General features: G+C 36.5%; 1 protein-coding gene across 4 annotated transcripts in view; it reads right to left on the minus strand.

Annotated features, from left to right (window-relative positions):
- CUNH8orf34 (chromosome unknown C8orf34 homolog) overlaps positions 1–21464 on the minus strand; it is a 156525-nt gene that overhangs the window by 87461 nt on the left and 47600 nt on the right. For all 4 annotated transcript variants that reach the window (XM_027891711.1, XM_027891709.1, XM_027891707.1 and 1 more), the window contains 3 exons: positions 18374–18402; positions 11999–12168; positions 7854–8020 (listed from right to left, as the gene is read on the minus strand). In XM_027891711.1, the coding sequence (XP_027747512.1) occupies positions 7854–8020; positions 11999–12168; positions 18374–18402 (366 nt within the window). The remainder of the gene's footprint in view (positions 1–7853; positions 8021–11998; positions 12169–18373; positions 18403–21464) is intronic.

A 21464-nucleotide genomic window follows, 5' to 3' on the forward strand; every position in this document is an offset into this window, starting at 1 on the left:
CTGATGCTAGTCAGCTACATATTTACTTCAGCTCTGATGTGTTTGCACATAATTTTTTGCCTTCACATCCTTGCCTCCCAATATGAGCAAAATTCACAAGTCTCTCTTTGGCTAAGCCCTCTACCTATCAACAGCCTACTCTGATAAACAATCTCTCCTCAGTAGCTGGAAAGAGCCCCAAAGCCAAGGAATCCACTGAAGCAGATCAAACACTAGCTGTAAGTGGTTGCAATACCCCAAATCCAGTAATCATAGTACCTCTCACTCTGCTGTCACCTCCCTGAATTTTCCTGATAGCTCTGGATCAATCCTGTTTGCCCAGCACAAAGACGGTGATTTCGCCTGTGTACAGCTAAATAGTAAGGAAGCTTTACCAGACCTCACGCAGTCCTACTGCTCTCTTCCACATCTCCAAGTGGAGAAATCCTGTCAGTTCTTACTAAAGTATGACTTTGACAGCTTTAACTGACTTTTTTCTTACTTCCTTTCCCTGCATACTCCAAAAAGAGAATGTGATTGCTCTGGAACTGGCAGCAGTTTAGCACACAGACAAGTTAATCAAGCGCACCAGATCTCCCCATCCAGCTTCTGAAATCCAACATTCATATTTTGAGCTTCACTGTAAGCTAAAGAATAAGTATATGCAGAGGTTGTTGCAGATTACTAATACTGGAGAGTCAGCACGCTCACTAAAACAGAGCTAGGCATAAAAGTAACCATATCCATTTATTGCCACTGGATCATTCCCCAGCAGCATATCTATACTAACCTGAGTGTCCTGCAGAAGTAAAAAGTAGTTTGGATATTCACTTATCCAGTACCCTAGGGATATCCCATTCCTAGAGATGAGTACCAGATCAGGGCAAGAAAATAATGATATTTTATTGTTATGCAAATGTGAAAGGTTAGCAAATGTAACATCCATCTACAAGAACAGCCAGAAGAAGGATCTGGTGAACTACAGATCTGCCAGCCCAACTTCAGTGCCAGTGAAGGTCATGGAGCAGATCATCTTGAGTGCCATCACACAGCATGGAGGACAACCAGGGCATCAGGCCCAGTCAGCAGAGGTTTATGAAAGGCAGGTCTTGCTTGACTAACCTGATCTGCTTCTATGACAAGACTGAATGAGGGAAAGGCAGTGGATGCTGTCTGCCTGGACTTCAGTAAAGCCTTTAACACCATTTCCCACAGCCTTCTCCTGGTGAAACTGGCTGCTCAAGGCTTAGATGGGTGCATTAGGTTAAAAACTGGTTGGATGGCCAAGCCCAGAGAGTGGCGGTGAATGGAGTTACATCCATCTGGTGGCTGTTTACAAGGGCTCAGTACTGGGGACAGCTCTGTTTAATGCCTTTATTGATGACTTTGATGATTGAGGGCACACTAAGTTTGCAGATGACATCAAGTTGGACGGGAGTGTTGACCTGCTAAAGGAAGGCCCTACAGAGGGCTCAACTGATGGGTGAAGGTCTATAGTATGAGGTTCAACAAGGCCAAGTGCTGGGTCCCACCCTTGGGTCACAACAACCCCATGCATGCCCCATACACACTTGGAGTCGAGTGGCTGGAAAGCTGCTCAGAGGAAAAGGACCTGGGGGTGCTGGTCAACAGCCAGCTGAGTATGAGCCAGCAGTGTGCCCAGGTGGCCAAGAAGGCCAATGGTATCTTAGCTTGTATCAGAAATAGTGTGGCCAGCAGGACAAGGGCAGTGATAGTACCCCTGTACTCAGCACTGGTGAGGCTGCATCCACCTTTGGGCCCCTCACTACAAGAAAGACACTGAGGTGCTGGAGCACCTCAGCTCCCCAGTGTCCAGAGAAAGACAGCTGGGGAAGGGTCCAGAGCACAAGCCCTATGAGGAGCAGCTAATGGAACTGGGGTTGTTTATCCCTCTTTATAACTCCCTGAAAGGAAGCTGTGGCCAGGTGGAGGTTGGTCTCTTCTCCCAGGTAACAAGCAATAGAACAAGGCCTGAAGTCATGCCAGGGAGATTTAGATTAGATATTAGGAAAAAATTCTTCATGGAAAGGGTTGTCAAGCATTGGAATAGGCTACTCAGGGAAGTGGTTTAGTGACCATCCCCAGAGGTATTTAAAAGATGTATAGATGTGGTGCTTAAGGTCATGGTTTAGTAGTGGACTTACACTTTTTCCACTCTGTTCTTTAGGTACACATTTAACATAAACTTTGGTTCCTTGTGCAAACTGTAAACAAATGCCATTTTAGGGTACTGCATATGATGATATATTATAGACATCTATTTCTTGAAAATTAATCATTATTTTGTAGCTTATTAGCTCATGTAACTTATTTTGACTCAAGAGAAGCTTGTATCTCTAATTGGTTTTCTCTCTCCATTTTCACTTTAGAAATATGAAGCACAGTGAACTTCACTTTCAAACCATTTTATGCTTATCTAAACAGAAATTACAAGATGTATTGCTATATGTGACTAATTGAATTAATAATTTATTCTAACCTTACAAACACACTCTTAGCCAAACAACAGAACTTATTTAACTTGCTGGAATGTATTGTCAGTCGAAAAATTCTATGCAAAAGTCAAACACCTGTAGTACTAAGGACAGTAAAATTCAAGAGCAGGATTCCATTAGGACTTGAAACATCAAATTCCTGCTCTTTGAATAATAGGCTAGAGCTTCGCTTATACACAGATCAATTAAAATATTCACATAGATGTTGCTGTCTCTTAGCAAAGGACCACAAGATGAACTGAAATCAATGAACTCCATGAATGACATTAAACAGACCTGCACATCTCTTTTGCTCAGGGAGTTTATATATTGGTAGAAAGCAAAAAATACTGAATATGGCATTTGTTAAACTTTTCCCTCAAAAAGGTATTTAAATCCACACCTGATGAGTGCTCTTCTAATGGAGATCTGTTGCATACACTTGCACCAGTGCATTGCATCTGCCACTGAAAACTTTGCAATATGTAGTACAGGCAGCCTCCGCATGCAGAGCAGGCCTCCTGTCTCCCAGTGGTGTCAGCTTCTTTGCATGCACTACACAGAACATGCCCACTGGTAGTTTTGCAGATTTCCCAAAAGCTTCCAAAAAAAAGAAGATTCAGCAAAAGGGAACCCGATGAGAAAATCACACAGCTTTCTCCCACACAGTCATTCTACTTAAACCCCAACAAAATAGGCTACAGGCCAGAAAACTGTTCTGAAGATGGTAGTACAACTCGCATATTATCTTTCCCAGGACCTTCTGGCCTCTTTTCTAGAAAATGATGTATTTTAGTCCCATAATTGAGAAGATTTTGTTCAGCTGGGAAAGACAATAAAGAGGAACAACCTGTTGCTAGTATTAGTATAATATATCATGTCTAAGGTCAGTTTCCTGTATGTTGCCAAAGGCCTTTAGGAACCAAAGAAATCAGGAATGTCTGTAAAACCAGAGGAAATTTACTGAAAGCACTGCAGATTGCATGCCCTTTCACCAAAGTACTCAGAAACTGATTAGAAAAGCAGTATAGATTACTTAAGGGGTAGACTACTGAGCTACAGTCTCATCCTACAGGAAAACACAATCTCCACTAAATTCTGTTTATCTCCTCTTGTTATAAAATGTAAATATATCACCAGCCATTGTAAACAAATTACAATGTAACCATGTTACAATGATTAAATAATTAACATTGAAAATAAAGAGATTCTAAAGAGTAAAAGAAGAGACATTAAAGCAAACAGAAGACATCAGGTACCTCCCAAGCAATAACTGAAAATTTTATGACCACTTACAGTGCATTTCTATCTTTAAAGATCCTAGTTTGTTACTTAATAGCAATAATTACACATAATAAACATAAGGCAAACAATCACTGAACTTTCACTTCATATTCCCATATTATGGAACAAAAAGCATTGTTTCTGTGAAGCCATCTCTGAAGAAAAGAAGAGATGGTTTTACAAACCCTGATGCTCCACGCACTTGAAGTTAGCTCATATATAAGATTATTTGCATCATATTCATAGAGGTTTTTCAGAATCATACAGATGGGCACATGCATCAACTGCAGGAAATGGGCTTCAATTATCACCATCTTTTACTTCAACCACACCTGTGTGAGTGAACTTCCTGAGTACAGTTTGGAGCGGTACTACAGAGTTAACTGTTGCATAGCATCTCTTAACATATGATAACATTTCTGGTATTGTGAGCACATATAACGATTGGACAACAAGAAATGGTTTCTTGAACATCATGAGTGAGTATCATGGAAATCATAGAACCATTTAGCTTGGAAAAGACCATTAAGATCATGGGCTGCCAAGTCCACACTAAACCATGTCCTTAAGCACCACATCTTCACATCCTCAAAATACCTCCAGGGATGGTGATTCAGTCACTTCCCTGGGCAGCCTGTTCCAGTGCTTGACAACCCTTTCTGTGAAGCAGTTCTTCCTAATATCTAATTTAAACCTCCCCTGGAATGACCTGACACCTTGTCCTATTGCTTGTTACCTCGGAGAAGAGATCAACCTTCACCTGTCTACAGCTTCCTTTCTGGGAGTTGTAGAGAACAATTAGGTTCCCTCTGAGCCTCCTTTTCTCCAGGTTAAACAACCCCAGTTCCATCAGATGTTCCTCACAGGATTTGTTCTCTGTATAAATATTGTGTTAAACAATACAGAATGTCGTTTTCATCTTCCTTACTTGTAAAAACCTCAAGAATGTATATCTAAGTCCAAAGCTACAAAAAACCTTATACTTTTACCATGTGTATGTTTATGCATAGCAGTACACTTAAATTATATACTTACACTTAAATAAACAACTGATTTAAAAAAAAAAAAAAAACAAACATTTGAGTCATGCTTTGGTACAATCAATATTCACAGCAATTTCAGGGAAAATAACAATTCAGTGGACATCAGTGACATACTGAGGGAATAAAATGATTTCAAAGTCTCAGTGGACCTTCATCAAATGTGAAAGACAGCTTAAGCCCAAATGTCATACAATTTCAAAAGGGCTACAGAATTTCATAAGGAATTGCTTCAGCTCCTGATTAGATTTAAAAAACACAATACTTGGCATCATGATGTGCACAAAACGAGTCCCTTGATATAATTTTCAGTCACAGACCTCAACTGCGTTACTCTTTTAAATTTACAAACACATGGGATTTTATAGTTACAGTTCTCAGCTTTTTAAAGTCAGGCAGATCCTTTCCACTGTGATGTTACTGTCAGTAATCTATTTCAGCCACCTGCTTGATTGAACATACTTAGAAAGTTACCAGTATATGAACGGCCCTCCTATACATCTTATCTTACACATAAAGAGTGATAACTGAAATCAGAATGTAGCCCCATAACATTCTTTTTCATCTTTGCACATATATTTCTTTTGAAATGGTTAACAGTGTGATAGTTTCTTCTATTTGGAATGTTTCATTCTAGCTAAAATCTTCATTAACGATTCTGATGGCAGTCCTAGGAGATGGGTTTCTTAAAAGAAAACATACCAACAGTTAGCCTCATGGTTTTAATATCTAAATAAATCAGCCAAAATCTGAAAAAGGTTCTCTTGAACACAGATTAAGGTGGAAGTTAATATTCTGCAAAAACCTGCATTATAAGCAGTGCATGCTTTAAATAATCTGCTATAAATAGATTTTTTTCCCAGAATCCTGACTTAGGAGCATGACATTTTGTAAACTGTTAAGAAAAGGCTGAATAAACAAATACTGAACTCCAAAGGGAACAAATCAAAGAGCTATATGCAACAATCCAGTGATAGCAAAACACCATGATCTAAAATAAGTTATACTATGTATAAACGGTGCAAAAAGCATCAAGCAGTTAATATATTCATGTGGTATATTATAAAAAAAAATCAATTTCAGTATCAAACAGTTACTGACCTGGAAAATATGGCAATGAAAAATACCTGTTTGCTGATAGAAACTGAAGTTCTTTATGTTACCTTCAAAAGAAAACAAAAATACCTTTCCCATGTAACACTGTCACATTCTCAAATTCTGAGCAGTTCTGCAGGATGTAGCCCATTCATTATATCAAACCTTAACACATATACTGTCAACAAATTGTGAAATGAGAATTAAAATACAAGCCAGTTTTTCAGAAGCACAGTATTTTCAACACCAAGATGTATATATTGAACTTTCTATCAGTAGTATTTCCTATAACATGGCCATACTATAATCACTGAAAGCACAGCTCTTCCTCATATTCCCTTATACTGCCTTTCTGGTTCCAGATGCCTTCACGAATTCAAGTGTCTGGAAGGAAAGATCGATACTATATAATGTTATCTGTTGGATACATTTTTCTCACTATCTCCACAAAAGTTAACTAAAGATTCTATCCTGTATGTGGTAAACAATGAGGCAAATAACAGAACACACACACACTCACCTACTGTACCTTCCAGATGCCACAGAATCCTAGAGGAGTCCTGTGGTTTTCACCAGCACAAGATACCCTTTCAGCTTTCTTTTTATGTTACATTGATAAAGTCAGAAATATCTGTAAATTGAAGAAGGAAATGAGATAACGCAGCTACAGACTAATTATGGCCTTCACTGAAATCCATGGATTAATTCTGGAAATACCAACTGATTCTATGAAGACTGCAAGCCCACAGTCACAAACGCTGCGACCTTTCAAACACAAAAACAAAAAAAACTGACCCACTGTGACACCTGTGTGATCTTGTAAAATAAATGCATGTATCCAACTTAAAACTACTAAAAAAGGGAATTATGTATTAATTCAAAATTAATTAAGCATAATAAAAACTTTTTCACGATGAGCCCAGTCAAGCACTGAAACAGGCTGCCCAGAGAGGTTGTAGAGTCTCTATCTCTAGATATAGTCAATATCCATCCTCAACAACCTGCTACAGCTGATTTTTTTGAGCAATAGGTTGAGCTAGATATCTCGAGCAGTCCCCTCTAACTTCAACTACTCTATGTGTATGTGTTTCTGTGAAAACTATGGTAAGGAAGCAACAGAAATATATACAGAAAAGAAAGAATACCATGTGTTGTCTTGATTTCTAGATTAAGATTCAACCTGAAAAATAATATTTTTTCCAGAATTCGTAAACATAAGAGTGTTGACCTATTCAGAAGTTACAGATTTCCCATGCTGTGGTCCCATATAGAGTTCCATATAGCAAAAACTGGGAAAAAAATACATAAATTCATGACTACTTTTTGAGCATCTTACACTAAAGGTTTAAAAAATGGAAGAAAAGAGACTATTAATTCATTTTCTTCAACAATGTCCCTCCTTTCAGCGCTAGTATTTCCAGGAAAGGGAGGAAGCATTGAGCATCAAGCCTTCTACAGTACAATTTAAGATACAATACAGTCTAGTGGAAATTTAAAATCAGATCCTCTGAAGACATTACAAATTCACATTGCATAAGCTATTTGTAGCTCTTAAGTCTCAAATAAAATCCACTGGGGTTAAAACTGTGTGGTACAACTACGAAAAAGAAGGCCCAGATGAAAGACAGCGAAGCCGATTCTGTTCTTTCTACATAAATACATGTAGAACCTGCAATTGTAGGAAACCAAACTGATTACTTAAAGCATGTGAAGCTTTTGATATTTCATGGGATTTTGATGAAGTTAGCAGTTTATTCACATACATTTATGGTCTTCGTTACATTTCTCCTGAAAATTTTAAGTTAAACCTTATGAACCTTCACACAGCTCCTAGATACTTTAGCTTCAAATATAGAGAGGAGTTTCCATAGAAAGACTACAGAGAAACTAATCTATGTTTGATTGTGTATTACACTTAGAATAAAAAAATCAGAAAATACACATAATTTTTTGCAGTTACCCAGTAGTTCCATTGCATCATCTTCATTGTCAATATCTTCTTCAGTTACAGATGGAGCTGTGCTTTGAGCAGAATCAAAGGAGTCCTGAGAAAGCATGGCAGCCAGCAGTTTCTTATGTTGCTGCTGTTGATGTTTTAGTCCTTTGGTCTTTGGCTCCATTTTTAAGCTGTGAGAGAGGAAAGCACAACTTTCTCTTACTGGTGCTCTCTTCAAAATATGTCACACATTTGTCAAATTACTATAGTCCATGATGTCTTCCAGCTCTGAAGGTTAACATCATCAGATCACACATAAACCAACTGGTTATCACTCATTCCCCAGTCATTGGATGTTTTAAGTCAGTTTGTGTTTTCAGTTCCTATTTAAAGTCTTGATTGAATTTGGGAGATTTCCCATTGACTTTATGGGCATTAATCATAAGCTACATATATAGAGCAACAGGACATCAATTACTAATCAGTATTGCTAAGACATTGATCACATAGCAACAAAGAGGACACTAAAGACCATCTCCCTTGAGTGGTTATGTTACCATGAGCCCACAGAATCAAGGGCTGTATATTTATAACAATTCTCATGTTTGCTGAGTTGTATCTAAATAACACAGAACTGGAACCACACAGAAGTTAGCAGAACGGTCTAAGGCAGGACTTGCTACCATTTGTCATTTCTGATTCCTTACAATATAAAAACAACAAACAGAAGTTTGGTGCCCCACATGGGAGTATCGACAACACCTCAGATTGTCCCTACAGTTTGTTGCAGGAAGGCTCATCTTTTGCCAATATATGAAATTTAGTATAATCAACAGTAGTTCATTTCCCCAGCAAAGATAAACACTAAAGAGACAGAGTGGACCTTGGAGATGAAGAATGACCTTTGAGTTTAGGACATCAGGTTATGAATGGGGCCTCTGCAAGCTCTAATTCATTTCAGGTTCTAAGAGAAAAGAGAATATTGAAAACCACTCAAATTCCCCACTGTGTACATACATTATCCCTTGAGGAAGACTCCCAAGAGCCTTGCATCTTCTCAGAATTCCTCCACAAAATTTGTCATGTAGGAAACTACCAACTGTGACTTGAAAATGAGTTGAATCCTATTCTCACGGTGTTCAAATTTCTGAAACATGAGCTCAGTACCAGCAGGATTGTCATCAGCACTTTTCCATGGTCTCTTATCACCTACTAATACCTTGCCTTGCTTCCTTATAGGAGCAACAGAGAGCAGTACAAAACCAGTAACACACACAGCCTTTTTTCTGTAGCAATCCAGAACATAAGGGCAAAAAGTTGACCCTTCATCCACTTGACAAGACATTATTAATATGGCAACTCAGACTGGCCACACTGTCTTTTCCAGGCAAAACAGTAGTGACATCTGTCCTTCCAGTTGCTCCTTTTTTTAATTTCTTTTCTTGATTAACCGAACCTGGCTTTCCAATACACATCTGCTTCTGTTGCTCATCATGACAGGAATGTATGTTTTTAAGGAGGAAATCGTGGTTTTTCCCACTGTGCACTACTGAATAGAGCAAAAAATGAGGTAGAAAATCAGACAACTTACAGATTCCCAAATATTACATATAACGTATATTCACTATGATCTGCTTTATGCTGAAAAGACAAATACTGTAAACGAGCATGTTATCAACATGTTATCAACAGATCCATAGGAATATGCTGCTTCCTGCAGTCCATTCCATCCCTTACAGAATGCTATGAACGCGTAAGGACCCAGGGCTTCCCAAAAAGCTTTTTTGCCAGCTTATCACATAAATATTGACAAACACTGATCCTTAAACTATCACTTTTTATTTAAAGTATTGCTAAATAAAATTTAACAAGACATAGTTGGAAACATTTATTGTGAATTTACAATTGCTCCTGCTTTCATTTGCCAGGTAAAAGTATAAATGGATTATTTTAGGCTACATTAACTACTAAGTGATGAATGAAATACAGATGAGGCGGCCAAAAATTCTTCACAACTGACAACTTCACTCATTTGAGAGTTTCACTTAATCTTGTAAAACTTAGAGTCTTTCCACTATTTTTGGATGTTACATTAATATGAAGTTATTGTTATCTAATACTTGTCTCATGCATTTGGTGTTCAGTTAATTCCAAATTCTGCTAATAGTACTTTAATTCACAGGAACGCTGCATGACACCTTGAAGCAATAGCCAGTTATTATTTAACTATTATTAAATATTCAGATTAACCCTGATCAACACAGGTCTTTTGAACTTCCGTATACAGTTGACATCAATTTTAGTATCACCACTACTTGAAGTTCTGCAACTGTATTATTCTTTTGCAAGACTGCAAACATGTTTTTTATAAATGCCTTACAAAAGCTGATGAAATGCTAACGGACCAAGAATTATCCCAGACATAAAATCAGTCATCCAAATGTAAATCCATATGCTGTATGTAATCTAGTAGTTATTCATTTCCACTGAAAATCAGTACTCCCACGATACATATTTTTCAATAGGTCTTTAGCACTTACTGCACCTAAAAAACAGAGATATCAGTACCACATGAGTTTTTCCTGGCATCAAATACCCCATATTCTCCTTGTTCATATGCCAGGCAATATGATTTTGCCATGATTCTCAACAAGACTTCTCAAAAGCTATTCTGAAAGCCATTAATCATATTTTTTAATTATAGCATTAGCTGTGAGGTTTCTCACATCTTGTACCACCCTTTACAAAGAGAAAAATGCGTTGCTTTGAATCATCTTTGTTACTCAGAAATAACCTCTTCGCTCCCTTATGGAGATTAGACAGAGATGCTTATTTCTGTTCTTCCCTATTGACAGGAGGGAGACAATATCCTCAATTCTCTCTGCAGTGTGGAACAGATCTTTATTCAGTGTCTTTATTGGCTGCTGAATAAGGAAAAAGAAATACAGGCCTGCACAGTCAAGCTGCAGTGCCCATTGCTGACTCCATTGCTTTCCCAGGAACTGCATTGGAGAGACCCAGCGTCTGAGTCGTGTTGGTTCCCATCCAACGTCTGGCTGAGGGATCATTACTACATGCTGCTACTTTGAAATACTAGTACTTGCAGCTTCCCCCACAATAATCTAATTAAATGAAGTACTCACGGATAACAAACATTACAGACATGTGAGGAAAGTTAATGAATGCAGCCTGTAAGGGTACACCTACTGACAGACTAGTCTCCTTCTGACAGCGAGGTAAACTCCGATGGAGAAGGCACATGGAGGACACAGTGAAGGAATACCTTAGACATTTTCAAAATGAAAGCAGAGAGTTTCTGCCTTCTTAAAAGAGGAAGAAAAAAGTGTCTGCTGCAGTCAGCATACTAGTTATAGCCTAGGAGAAATGCTACAGGGCTGAGGGAGAAACACAGGTGCTTAAGCCAATTAACAGAGGCAGTGCACAAGATTTACATTTAAAAAGATGGGCATTAATTCCGTTTAAAGGAAAGCTGTGAGTATTTAGCTTCTGTGATAAACAGGTATCTTTAAATCATGGAAAATGGATTCCTTGTAAAAATGATAATCTTTCGTGTAGCTGAAGCACATTAACAAACAAACATACTCCTTCATTCTCAGACAAGCACAATAAATCTTCAGAAGTTATTTACTGCAGAGCACACAATTTTCTCTTTGAGAAAGACCTGTTATTGACACCAAAATGCTAGGTATATGAAGATAAATTTAGGAATTCCTGATAAAAATAAGATAGATACTGTTTCCATTGTCCATCTTCTCTTTAAAAGAGAAAATCAGGTTTATCACTAAAGTGTCAAGAAGACTAACAAATACCAACTACCAGCTGTGGAAAGGTGGAAGGGTTTGAAGTATCTGAATAAAGCTATACCTTGCAAAATTATTACACATTGGACCCCAGTCATGTCAATATAAACTTAGCTTTATACATGGGAATTAATCCATGTGATTGCAAATGAGTATGAAGTTAATCATATACAAAAGCAAGAGAAGAAACCAGTCACATAGTAATGACTTCCATTTATCCTGCATGCTGCCACACTATGACATGGGAATTAAAAAGCCCTGCACTCTGCTCTCAGAAATGGAGTTTTTGTTAAAAAGACAGTTCTGTTTTACAAAATATAAATTTTCTAGGCTGGACCAAAATCTCACCTTCCTCCAGGACTGCTGCTATCCTCGCTATCCCACTGCTCATTTTTATTTCTTGGTATTGGTGGCTGCAGCATCTCAGCAGCCAGAGGGTCTGCATCATTCTCTTCACGGCCAACCCATTCTCCAATCACACGAGGTCTGAGAAGGGGGGTGTTAAAACCTGTTGTGTCCTGCAGAGAAAAAAAAAATAATAAAAAATGAACTGTTTGTTCTTAACCATAGGTGTAAATAGAGAAAAAAAAAGATGAAAGAAAAATTCATTAAAAAAATACAAGAATAGTACAGTATGTTATCATTTCAGAGGGCTACAAAATGCCCAGAAACAATGACAGACTAACAGAAAGTTTCCATTAACAAAATTCCAGGATGTATTTGTGTATCCTGATGCCTCAAATCTCTTCTGTTGGTGGACATCGGCACTCATTCATTTCTTTCTCTTCAATAGTAACTGTAGAAAAATCACTATTTTTTTATAAAATAAATGCACAACTCTTTAAACCTGTACTGTATCAGTTCTGCTAAGCAACACATGAGGTCACTTGTATAAACAACATCCCAGCCAAAAGACGTTTGTAGATTAATAACATCACTCATTTGCATTATGAATTAATGCAAAACTAAAAAATACATCTGCATTTTGCATTTTAAAAATAACCCTTCTGGGCTTTACATAATGTGTCTTTCAGTTCTGAAAATGGCACTTAATAAAATGCATTTCTGAAATCAGTAGTCATAACCACTTACTGGAAGACAGTAAGTTGGAGAGGATTACAAGAAGCAAGCAAAATGCAACAGATACATTCAAACCAATACCAATAATTTACATCATCATATTAGGAATTTAGATTAATGAAACAAATCTTCCTTAAAAATTCTAACAAAAAGCATTCTGAAGTGGTAAGTATGTCTGTTCTAATTTTACTAGAACCACTGTAGATAAAGAGTTACGTACAAAAGCACAGTCAAACTATAAAAACACACCTGTATAACAAAGAAAAAGATATGAAATTATGGGATAGGAATGTTTATTTTACTTTTATTAAGCTCTTTTTTAGGTTAGCAAAGACATTTCAAATACACTGTTACTAATTAGAAGAGACATATTCTATTCCTATCATTTCATGACAGAAAATTTTAGGAAAACAAACCCGTGGCTGTTATTAACCTCACTGCCTCAATAAATATTTCTGCCATGAAATGGTGCTTTCCAAACAAAAAGCATCTGGAGAAAGTACAGCACAGCAATTATTTAGCCTAGAAACCATATTTTTTCTCCTTTGTAAAAATGAATCACTTTTGAAGCCTCCTCCTAATTGAAACAGATAAGGTAAAAGCACATTTTGAAGTAGAGGCCTTTACTGAAATGAAAGAAGAACAAACAAACAAAAAAAACAAACAAAAAAGGCTGCAAACTACTATATGAATATATTTGCCCAGCTCTGGCTAGATGCTGCAATTTTTCTCAGCAGAACTCCAGGATCATCTATTTTGACAGAACCAAATGGGACCCAGGCCCTGGATCCAATTCATTCAACCTTGTTCTTTTGTTCTGCTTTCTGCAGAGTGCCTGTGAGTGCATTACCACATTGCTCTCTCCAGAGTTGTCCATCATTTGACTAACTCACTTTTACACAATGTCTGTTTTCTGCAAGGACCACTGAAAATTGAATACAGGCAATACAGAAGAGAGAAATCTGAGGAAAAAACCACAGCTTTGGAGATATCAGGATACCTAGCCAGTGCTGTTCTATTTTTATGTACTTACAAACATACATTTTGTGCACCTGTTTGGAGCTGTCATAGTCGGGTCAGGTGGACTAGATGACAGTCCCTTCTGGGCTCTTGACAAGTGTAAATTGTTACTGGTGTGACTACCATCATGTGCTTATGAGATGAGAACAAAGATTGCCCATAATGCCTTCATTACATAAGGCGCTTACATCAGTTTAAGTCAGAACCATTTGGCCCCTTCTGAGGTTTATTCTTTCTATTCTACCTATTTTCTCCCTTATCTTTCTCTCTAAGATAATTACTAATAATGAATAAAAATGGTTCCTGAAACTAGTTAAAGGCATAATATCTCTCAGTGTCCATCTTGCTAAAAGCTTTCAGTGCTTAAGTGAAAGTGAAAAGTACCTAAAAATGTATCATTTTGTCAGTACCTTAAGTTTTTTCTGACACTGTACACTGCACCATCAATATATGAATAAGGAAACCACGAACACTGTGACTGTCCTTGTTATGCTAATTTGCTTCCTAGGCATTTTAGGGATTAAAGTAGCACTTTCATACTCTACTTAATAGAAATGTAATTTACATTACATAGTCATGCTTTGCCTCACTTTATCACCTTGCTTTACTTTTTGCATCATGTTAGATTAGTCCACCACAGTTTCAGTGACCTAATTTATTGTCCTCCTTTCAACTGTGTAAGCAGCCACAGTGAAAACAGTAAAGGGAGAATCAGAGAGAGCTCTATTCAGAACACAAGGATGTTTATTTGGTACTATTTCAAAGGCTGCAATAAATTCAGATGAAGTATTCTGTTCTCTAACAAGTGTTTATAGTTTCGAGTTGAGGTTTTTTTGTTTGGTTTCTCTTTTTTCATGTAAATCTTACAATCTTAATTGATTTTAAATCTATATTCCCCCATAAATAACAGAAAAGATTGACAGTGACATTAGTCTTCATAGAAATATTTTCAGGACAGGTAGGTCCTTCATATTGGGCTGAGTTGTGGTTGCTGAATGAAACCTGTAGCAGAGAACAGAACATTTGTATATCCATTTATTTATGCATCATTTAAAAAGCTTAGTATTCCTATTTTTTGTTATGGATTTTGAGGGAACTCCCATCGTGAGAAATACTTTTAGATGAGAAGAATTTTTTTTGGTTCTATGACATAAGTATGGTTGCTTCATCTATTTTATTAATTATAACCTGTGGTCATTGAAGTAATATTACATATGAAAAGAAAGTATACCCTAGACATCCCAGAATATGTTTTTAATATTAACACTGAGGGTCAAAATCTGCTATGAATTTTTAGATCTTCTCTTGAGTCTGCCTATGGATCTCCAAGACTTAGGTGTCTCCCATTATTAATGTTTAAAGTGACTGAAAGACATCATTAGGCATTTCAGATAAATTTCACACTGTTATGGCAGGTCTCACCCATCACCAGTTTTTGGGAGAATTTTTTTCAACCTAGAATTCTGTGAATGTCAAAGAAAGGCTAACATCCCAGCTCACCTTTTTTTACATTAAACTCTTCACATTATGCATGATAGTATGTAGTTTCCTAAAGCTCTTCAATAGTTTCTGTTCAGTGGTAAGGAGGGTGAGTCAATTCAGAAATTTGTATTATATTAACTCTGCACTTTAATTTTAAAATATGTGAGTCACAAAGCATCCTTTCTTATTTCCTTTTCTTACACAGCATACCTGAGTGCCAGTCTCTGATTTTACATATCTTCTGTGGCCTAGAGATGCAGGCTGAGTCAAGAGAGAGAGAACACCAAACACTGCAAGTCTGAAGTAATTGAGATGAAAAAGAGGGGAATCTGTACAAAAAATCTGTTTTAATCGCTATCATTATAGGATTTTTTTTTTTTTTTGGCAAGGTTACCAGTGAACTCAGGAATTTTATGAGACTAAGTCAAATTGAAAAATTCCATTTTGACTGAAAGAATGACCTTGTCTGCCTGTATTTTCTCTTGGACTAAAGCCCTAAGTACTGACACAAAACTAATAATAGCAGATATTTGACAAGAATCCATTTAAATGAAACACCCTTCTACAAAAATCATTGTAATTCAGAGCAAACTGGTTTTCCAAATTCAAACGCTCTAGTAACTAAGCAACGAACTAACCGGATTACTCGAAGGAGGAGTTACATCAACCAACAATACTGATTAAGTACTTCCCTGATGAAGGCAGATGTGTTACTATAGCCAGAAAGAAATAATTTAAAAAAAACCCAAACAACGCAATGAGAAAAAAATAGAGAAATATACACATGTATTCTCTGTTTTCTCCAGGTTCATAATTTAAACCACAGATAAAGCATCAGGATTATGGGATCTGTTCTAGCCCTCCAAATATTTCTGATCATCAGGAAAATATAGCAAGGAAGAGCATTAATTACTGTGTTTAGTTTTATGTCTCTCATAACACCTATGTGATGCCACTGTTTTAACAGAATCCAGTGCCAAGTTTGGCCATGCTGTTCTAGACCTATGACATGCACCTGATGGGTTAAATGGTTAATCCAAACTACAGATGAATGTGGTTTCAAAAAATGATTCAGTGCTGCCACAGACTAAATAAGGAAGTTCTAGCATTAGTATTTATTTCTGGGATAGGAATTATAGCTTGGCTGCATTTATACCTGAAAAATAAACATCACCTGTGAACACATTCAGAAGAAATAGAATCACATTCTCTTTAATGTTAAAATAACCATTAACAGGTAGTCTTTGGCTGCTTCTGGTTCAAGCCAAGTAATACACGTATAAAAAAGTCACAGGAACATTTCAGGAATTAGCTTCCTAGGAATCATTCTTAGGAGGCAGGACTCCACAGAACGGTCCTGGCTATGCTTAACGCAGAAATAGATTTTATGTTCATTAAAAATCCGTAAGGGTCCAAAGAAGAAAGAAAAATGAAGATCACTAAAGCCCATGGAGATGAAAAATCACTTTTCTTCTCTAAGTCTGCTGAAAGCCTGTTGAGCAATGCTGCACAAATGACACATGTCAAGAGCTTAATTGTTTGGGGGTTTATTTGTTTTGCAAATAGCTTCTGACTTCAAGAACATTCTATTTACCTATCCTCATCAGAAAAATATGTTAAAGCAGATGCAGTATTGCAAAGGTGTCAGGTAATACATGCTATTGAATGTACATACCGTAATTCCAAATTTTGGTTCAAAAATTCAGAAATACCCAAAAGTATTTCTCACAATGGAAGTTCTCTCAAAATCCATATCAGAAAACAGGAATACTGAGCTTTTTACACGATACAAAAATAAACTGATACACCTTTCAATTTTAAATTATAAAGTATATAGTAACCAAAAAAAATTATCTCTTCGCTCAAGCTGGGTACTGAGGAAAGTCCCAAATTATGTTCCCCATCTCAGTGTTCACATTGAATAATTAAATATAAAAACTATTAATGTTTTTGAGCAATATTATAGTTTAAAAAAATTTTAAGAAATTACCTCCTAAAAATAGATGTAAAAATTGTTGATAACAGGCTCTAGCCCAAAATGTCTTTTCCTCCCACAAACAGTATTTTATAGGTTTTTTCCAAGAAACAAAATCAAATCGAGTTCTTCATAAGTATTCTTAAAAGTAAGGGTTCTAAAGGAAGGGCTTTCTAATCACATTTATCATCACTTCTGAACACAGTTACGAAAACAGTATGAAAGAAGACTTGAGTCATAATTTTGAAATGGCAGCCACATATGCTCTTAACTAAATGGTGACAGTGATCTGTCTTGTCTAACTGGTCTTCCTTGGAGAAAGTGGTGGATGTATTTTATATGCTCTTGTGTCAGAAAGATTTGTGTCCTCATTCTACCAGCAGAAAGGAAAGATATTTTTTTAAAAAAATGTGTTCTATATTAGGCATTATTCCTGTGTCTTATATACCTTTTGATCTCATTTCCCTGACAGGAGTTGTTTCCAAGACCAAGAACACAACCCAAGATTCTTGGCACTTGAAGTATACTGCTGCTCACAGGTGAAAATAGGTAAGATAAAGGTGCTCTGTTTCCTTTGGTAATTTGAAAAAATTAGCTTGATTACTCTTTCAATGTAGAGTTTATTACAGCTAAAACTAAAATTCACATTAACTGTGTAATGTAGCAAAAGGGACAGAAGAGATCACTGTTGCATTCAGCAAGGAGGTAAACACTGATGTTTATGCCCTGTGCATTCCTGATCAAATCTGTAAGCAAAAATAATTCCTACATATTCTCACAAATCATATCTGGGAATGCAGGATTCATGACTTTATGAATAAAAGGTATTTAGGGATAAATGTTTCCAAAAGTACAAAAAGTAACCCAACAGACAGTACTAAGCAAAGATGGTGTCATGATCAAAAAGTATTTCCATGGCCTCACTGAGAGTCTCTCAAACTCAGTGAGATTTTTTTTCCATACTTGACAGCCCATTCCAGTCAAGCTCTTGATGTATCCACATATACTGTACCCCCTCACATAGCTTTTCATACCCAAACTTCCTCTGAACCCGACAGAACTGAAGTCTGTATGCCAAGACAGGAAGATGCAGCTCTCATTGACTAAAATTATCACAATCATCTGTCTCTTTGTACTGTTCATTAGGCATATCTTGTCAATCTTACCTTATCAAGTTCATCAGAAACAGCAATGCCTGAAAACAAAACAGATTGGAAAAAAATAATATTTAGAAACATGCTTTCTATAATGTCTTTTACTACACTAAGTAAAAGTAAGGTTTAATCTGAAAGGTTTACATATTGTTCTCTGCATGCTGCTGTACCATACAACGTGTCATGTTTGGTTCCACTAGTGAAATTGCCTGGAAACAACATAGTTTTATATCAGCTGCAATATTACCAAAATGAGTTTTAAAAAAACCCTATGGAAATGAAAATAGCAGATGTGCCAGTAAAGTGACAAGAAGGTTAAGCATAATTCTACCTGCTTTCTGAAATTAAATCAGCAACATTGTATTTACCAATGGACACATTATTACGCAAATCTCACCCTGGCCAGCAGGCATAACACATCTTGCTGCAACTAGAGGGCAATATGGACATGACTCTTCTTTCTCCGTGGTAAAATGTAGGCATGATTCTATAAAAACAGGTGGAACTTTGGAACATAAAGTAAAATTTTCCAATAGAATCCAAAACAATTTTTCTGAATCTTCTGAACAAAACTTGTATGTTTGCTCTTATCTTTTCTGCTGACACCTGCCCATGTCTGTCCTATACTTTCTTCTATCATGTCATCTAACTCTTTTAAGCATAACAATCCTGTAGAACATTAAATATATACAGCTGGTCTCAGAATTTTAAATAGATCTGCACACATCATATGGCAAGGAGATATCCAGTAATTATACATTTAATGCTATCATGTTGAAAATTCTGATACATTGAAAACAAAGCATTTCCCAGGTTCCTATGAGGTTTGATAAGGAACATTTCCAGCTTAGAGCTTCAAAAACTAAGGACAAGTATGTCCTGGTGGTGTAAATAAAGTAGAGACATATCCACTCACAGGAAGATCACACACTTGAAAGATGTTTTCTAATTCATGTTTTCAAGACACTGTCTTAGATGGAACATGAGATGAAATCGCAAAATATGTAGTATCAGCTGAGTGTAGAGTTAGTCTTTTTAAAATCATACTGACGACTGAGCAGTATAAGCTTATTTCTTACTATTTGGTGTACCACAACAAAATTAATTCTTTGGGTTTTTTACTGTGCTTTGAATCATTAACTCTATATATGTAATTCTCAGTTTTAATGGCTTCCTTATAGTGATTTTTTTCTTCTTAAAGAATGAAGTGTTAGGAGAACTGCAACTATAATTTAAAGACCTTGTCAACACATAAGAAATATGCCAGAAGATAGTAAAATATTTCCAGTAATTCAATAGTTCTAAAATAGATTATATTGGAAAATATCTGTTTTGCCTAATCCTTATATCCTTCACTGCAATTAAATAGTTTTAATAACTTCAGATTTTATTTAGCCCAGACACTACACTAATGCCCAGGTTGCATCAAACACACTTTAATGTTATACATTTCTTCAATCTCCGATGGAGATTTGCTAGACAGAAGATAACTGCACTCTTGGAGATAGTAAAAACCTAATTCAAGGTTCTCTTCACCTCAGTTTTGAAAAGCTGATCACCAAAAACCACCTCTCCATCACATGGATGTATTTTGCATAACTAATGTCAATCCATTCTACAACCATATAGGAAGACTCCAAAACTCTCTCTAAAGAGTTAAACTACCTCTTCTCAGCAATTTCCTATAATGTTAATATAGTTAATTTTGGTTTGATACAGGTTTATTTCCTCATATTGGAAGGCTGGTACCCTTTTCTTCTGCTTTCACAGATCTCTGCAAATGGAGGATCTTGGAAGTTGGGAGTGTAGGGAAGGGAAATTTTACCCTGTGTTGACTTACTCCTTAAAAATATTTAATTTCAAGTATGGCAAAAGAAATTACAAAAGGTAATCCTGCCATTTCCAAAACTCCATTCAAAAAAATGCCAAGTATTTTTACTACTCAATTGCCTATGTTGCCTATCAAAGTTCAGTACTGAAAGTACCGAACATCAAATGGGAAGAACAGTACATATTACTATAAGCCTCACACAAAAAGCTCTACTATCCTCTCTGATTAAGTTACATATAAGCACATAAAACTGAAAAAAAACCATACTTTAAATGAATGCTTTTAGTAAAATGTTTTTTCTGTGTGTGTTGTAAATCACATTGCTCGCCAGAACTTACTCTGAATTTAGAGAACACTAAGCTGAGTAATTGAATTGACCAGAATGCCTCAAATTACTTCTTTGCTAAATAGGAAACAGCAGCAAGACACCAAAACTAACTGTATTTCTTAGACAAGCATGTCGAGAGTTAGCAGTTTCTGAGGACATGGTGCCAAAATAAAATTTTACAAGTTTAGAAAACTTTTATTTTTGCACTCATGGAACCAAACCTGCAAATTATTTTTGGTGCTCTCTCCAATGTATTATCAAGAGGAAAAAAAAAAAAAAAAGGATTCTGGGGAAAAAATTTTATCAGGAACTTGTTATAGCAATCTTGGCATGGTGATTCTTCTGGAGGTGGTATTTACAATACTGCCAGCCACACAGATCTTTCTGTTATGTCTTGAGACTTATTAATATTAACAGTACTCTTTTAATCACTGATAACACCACTTCATTAGCAGAGACCAGGACAAATAACCCATAAAAATGCTTCCTATTTCCTTCCAAGACTCTACTGCACCACACAGTTAGTGTGTGCCCATCTCTTACCAATTTTCTTTGCAGTTGCCAAACTTACAGGATATCATGGCTAAACTAGAAAGAAGGGGGGACTTGCACTATATGCTGTAGACAGAAAATCACCACAGTGCGGTAATTTTTTTGGATGCAGATCCCAGGTGGATATGGACTCAAATTTTCAGAAAGTAGCTCCTCAAAAAATTCAAACCCTTGCATATTTAGGATAACATTAAAAAACAAAACAAAAAAACAAACAAACAAAAAAACCCCACCAAAAACAAAAACAAAAAAACACCACAACCACCAAACCCCTAATCCAGAATGCTGAGATTGCAGTTACAGATACTGTTATCATTATTATACAGGAGTATTTAGGATTTCTGTTAAATTTCTTAGCCCTTAGCAGACTCCTGACTTTTCAATAGTCAGCT

This window comes from Empidonax traillii, unplaced genomic scaffold (assembly GCF_003031625.1).
Source record: "Empidonax traillii isolate 1590-97213 ecotype Southwest subspecies unplaced genomic scaffold, ASM303162v1 scaffold327:size604231, whole genome shotgun sequence".
Classification (NCBI taxonomy): Eukaryota; Metazoa; Chordata; class Aves; order Passeriformes; family Tyrannidae; genus Empidonax; species Empidonax traillii.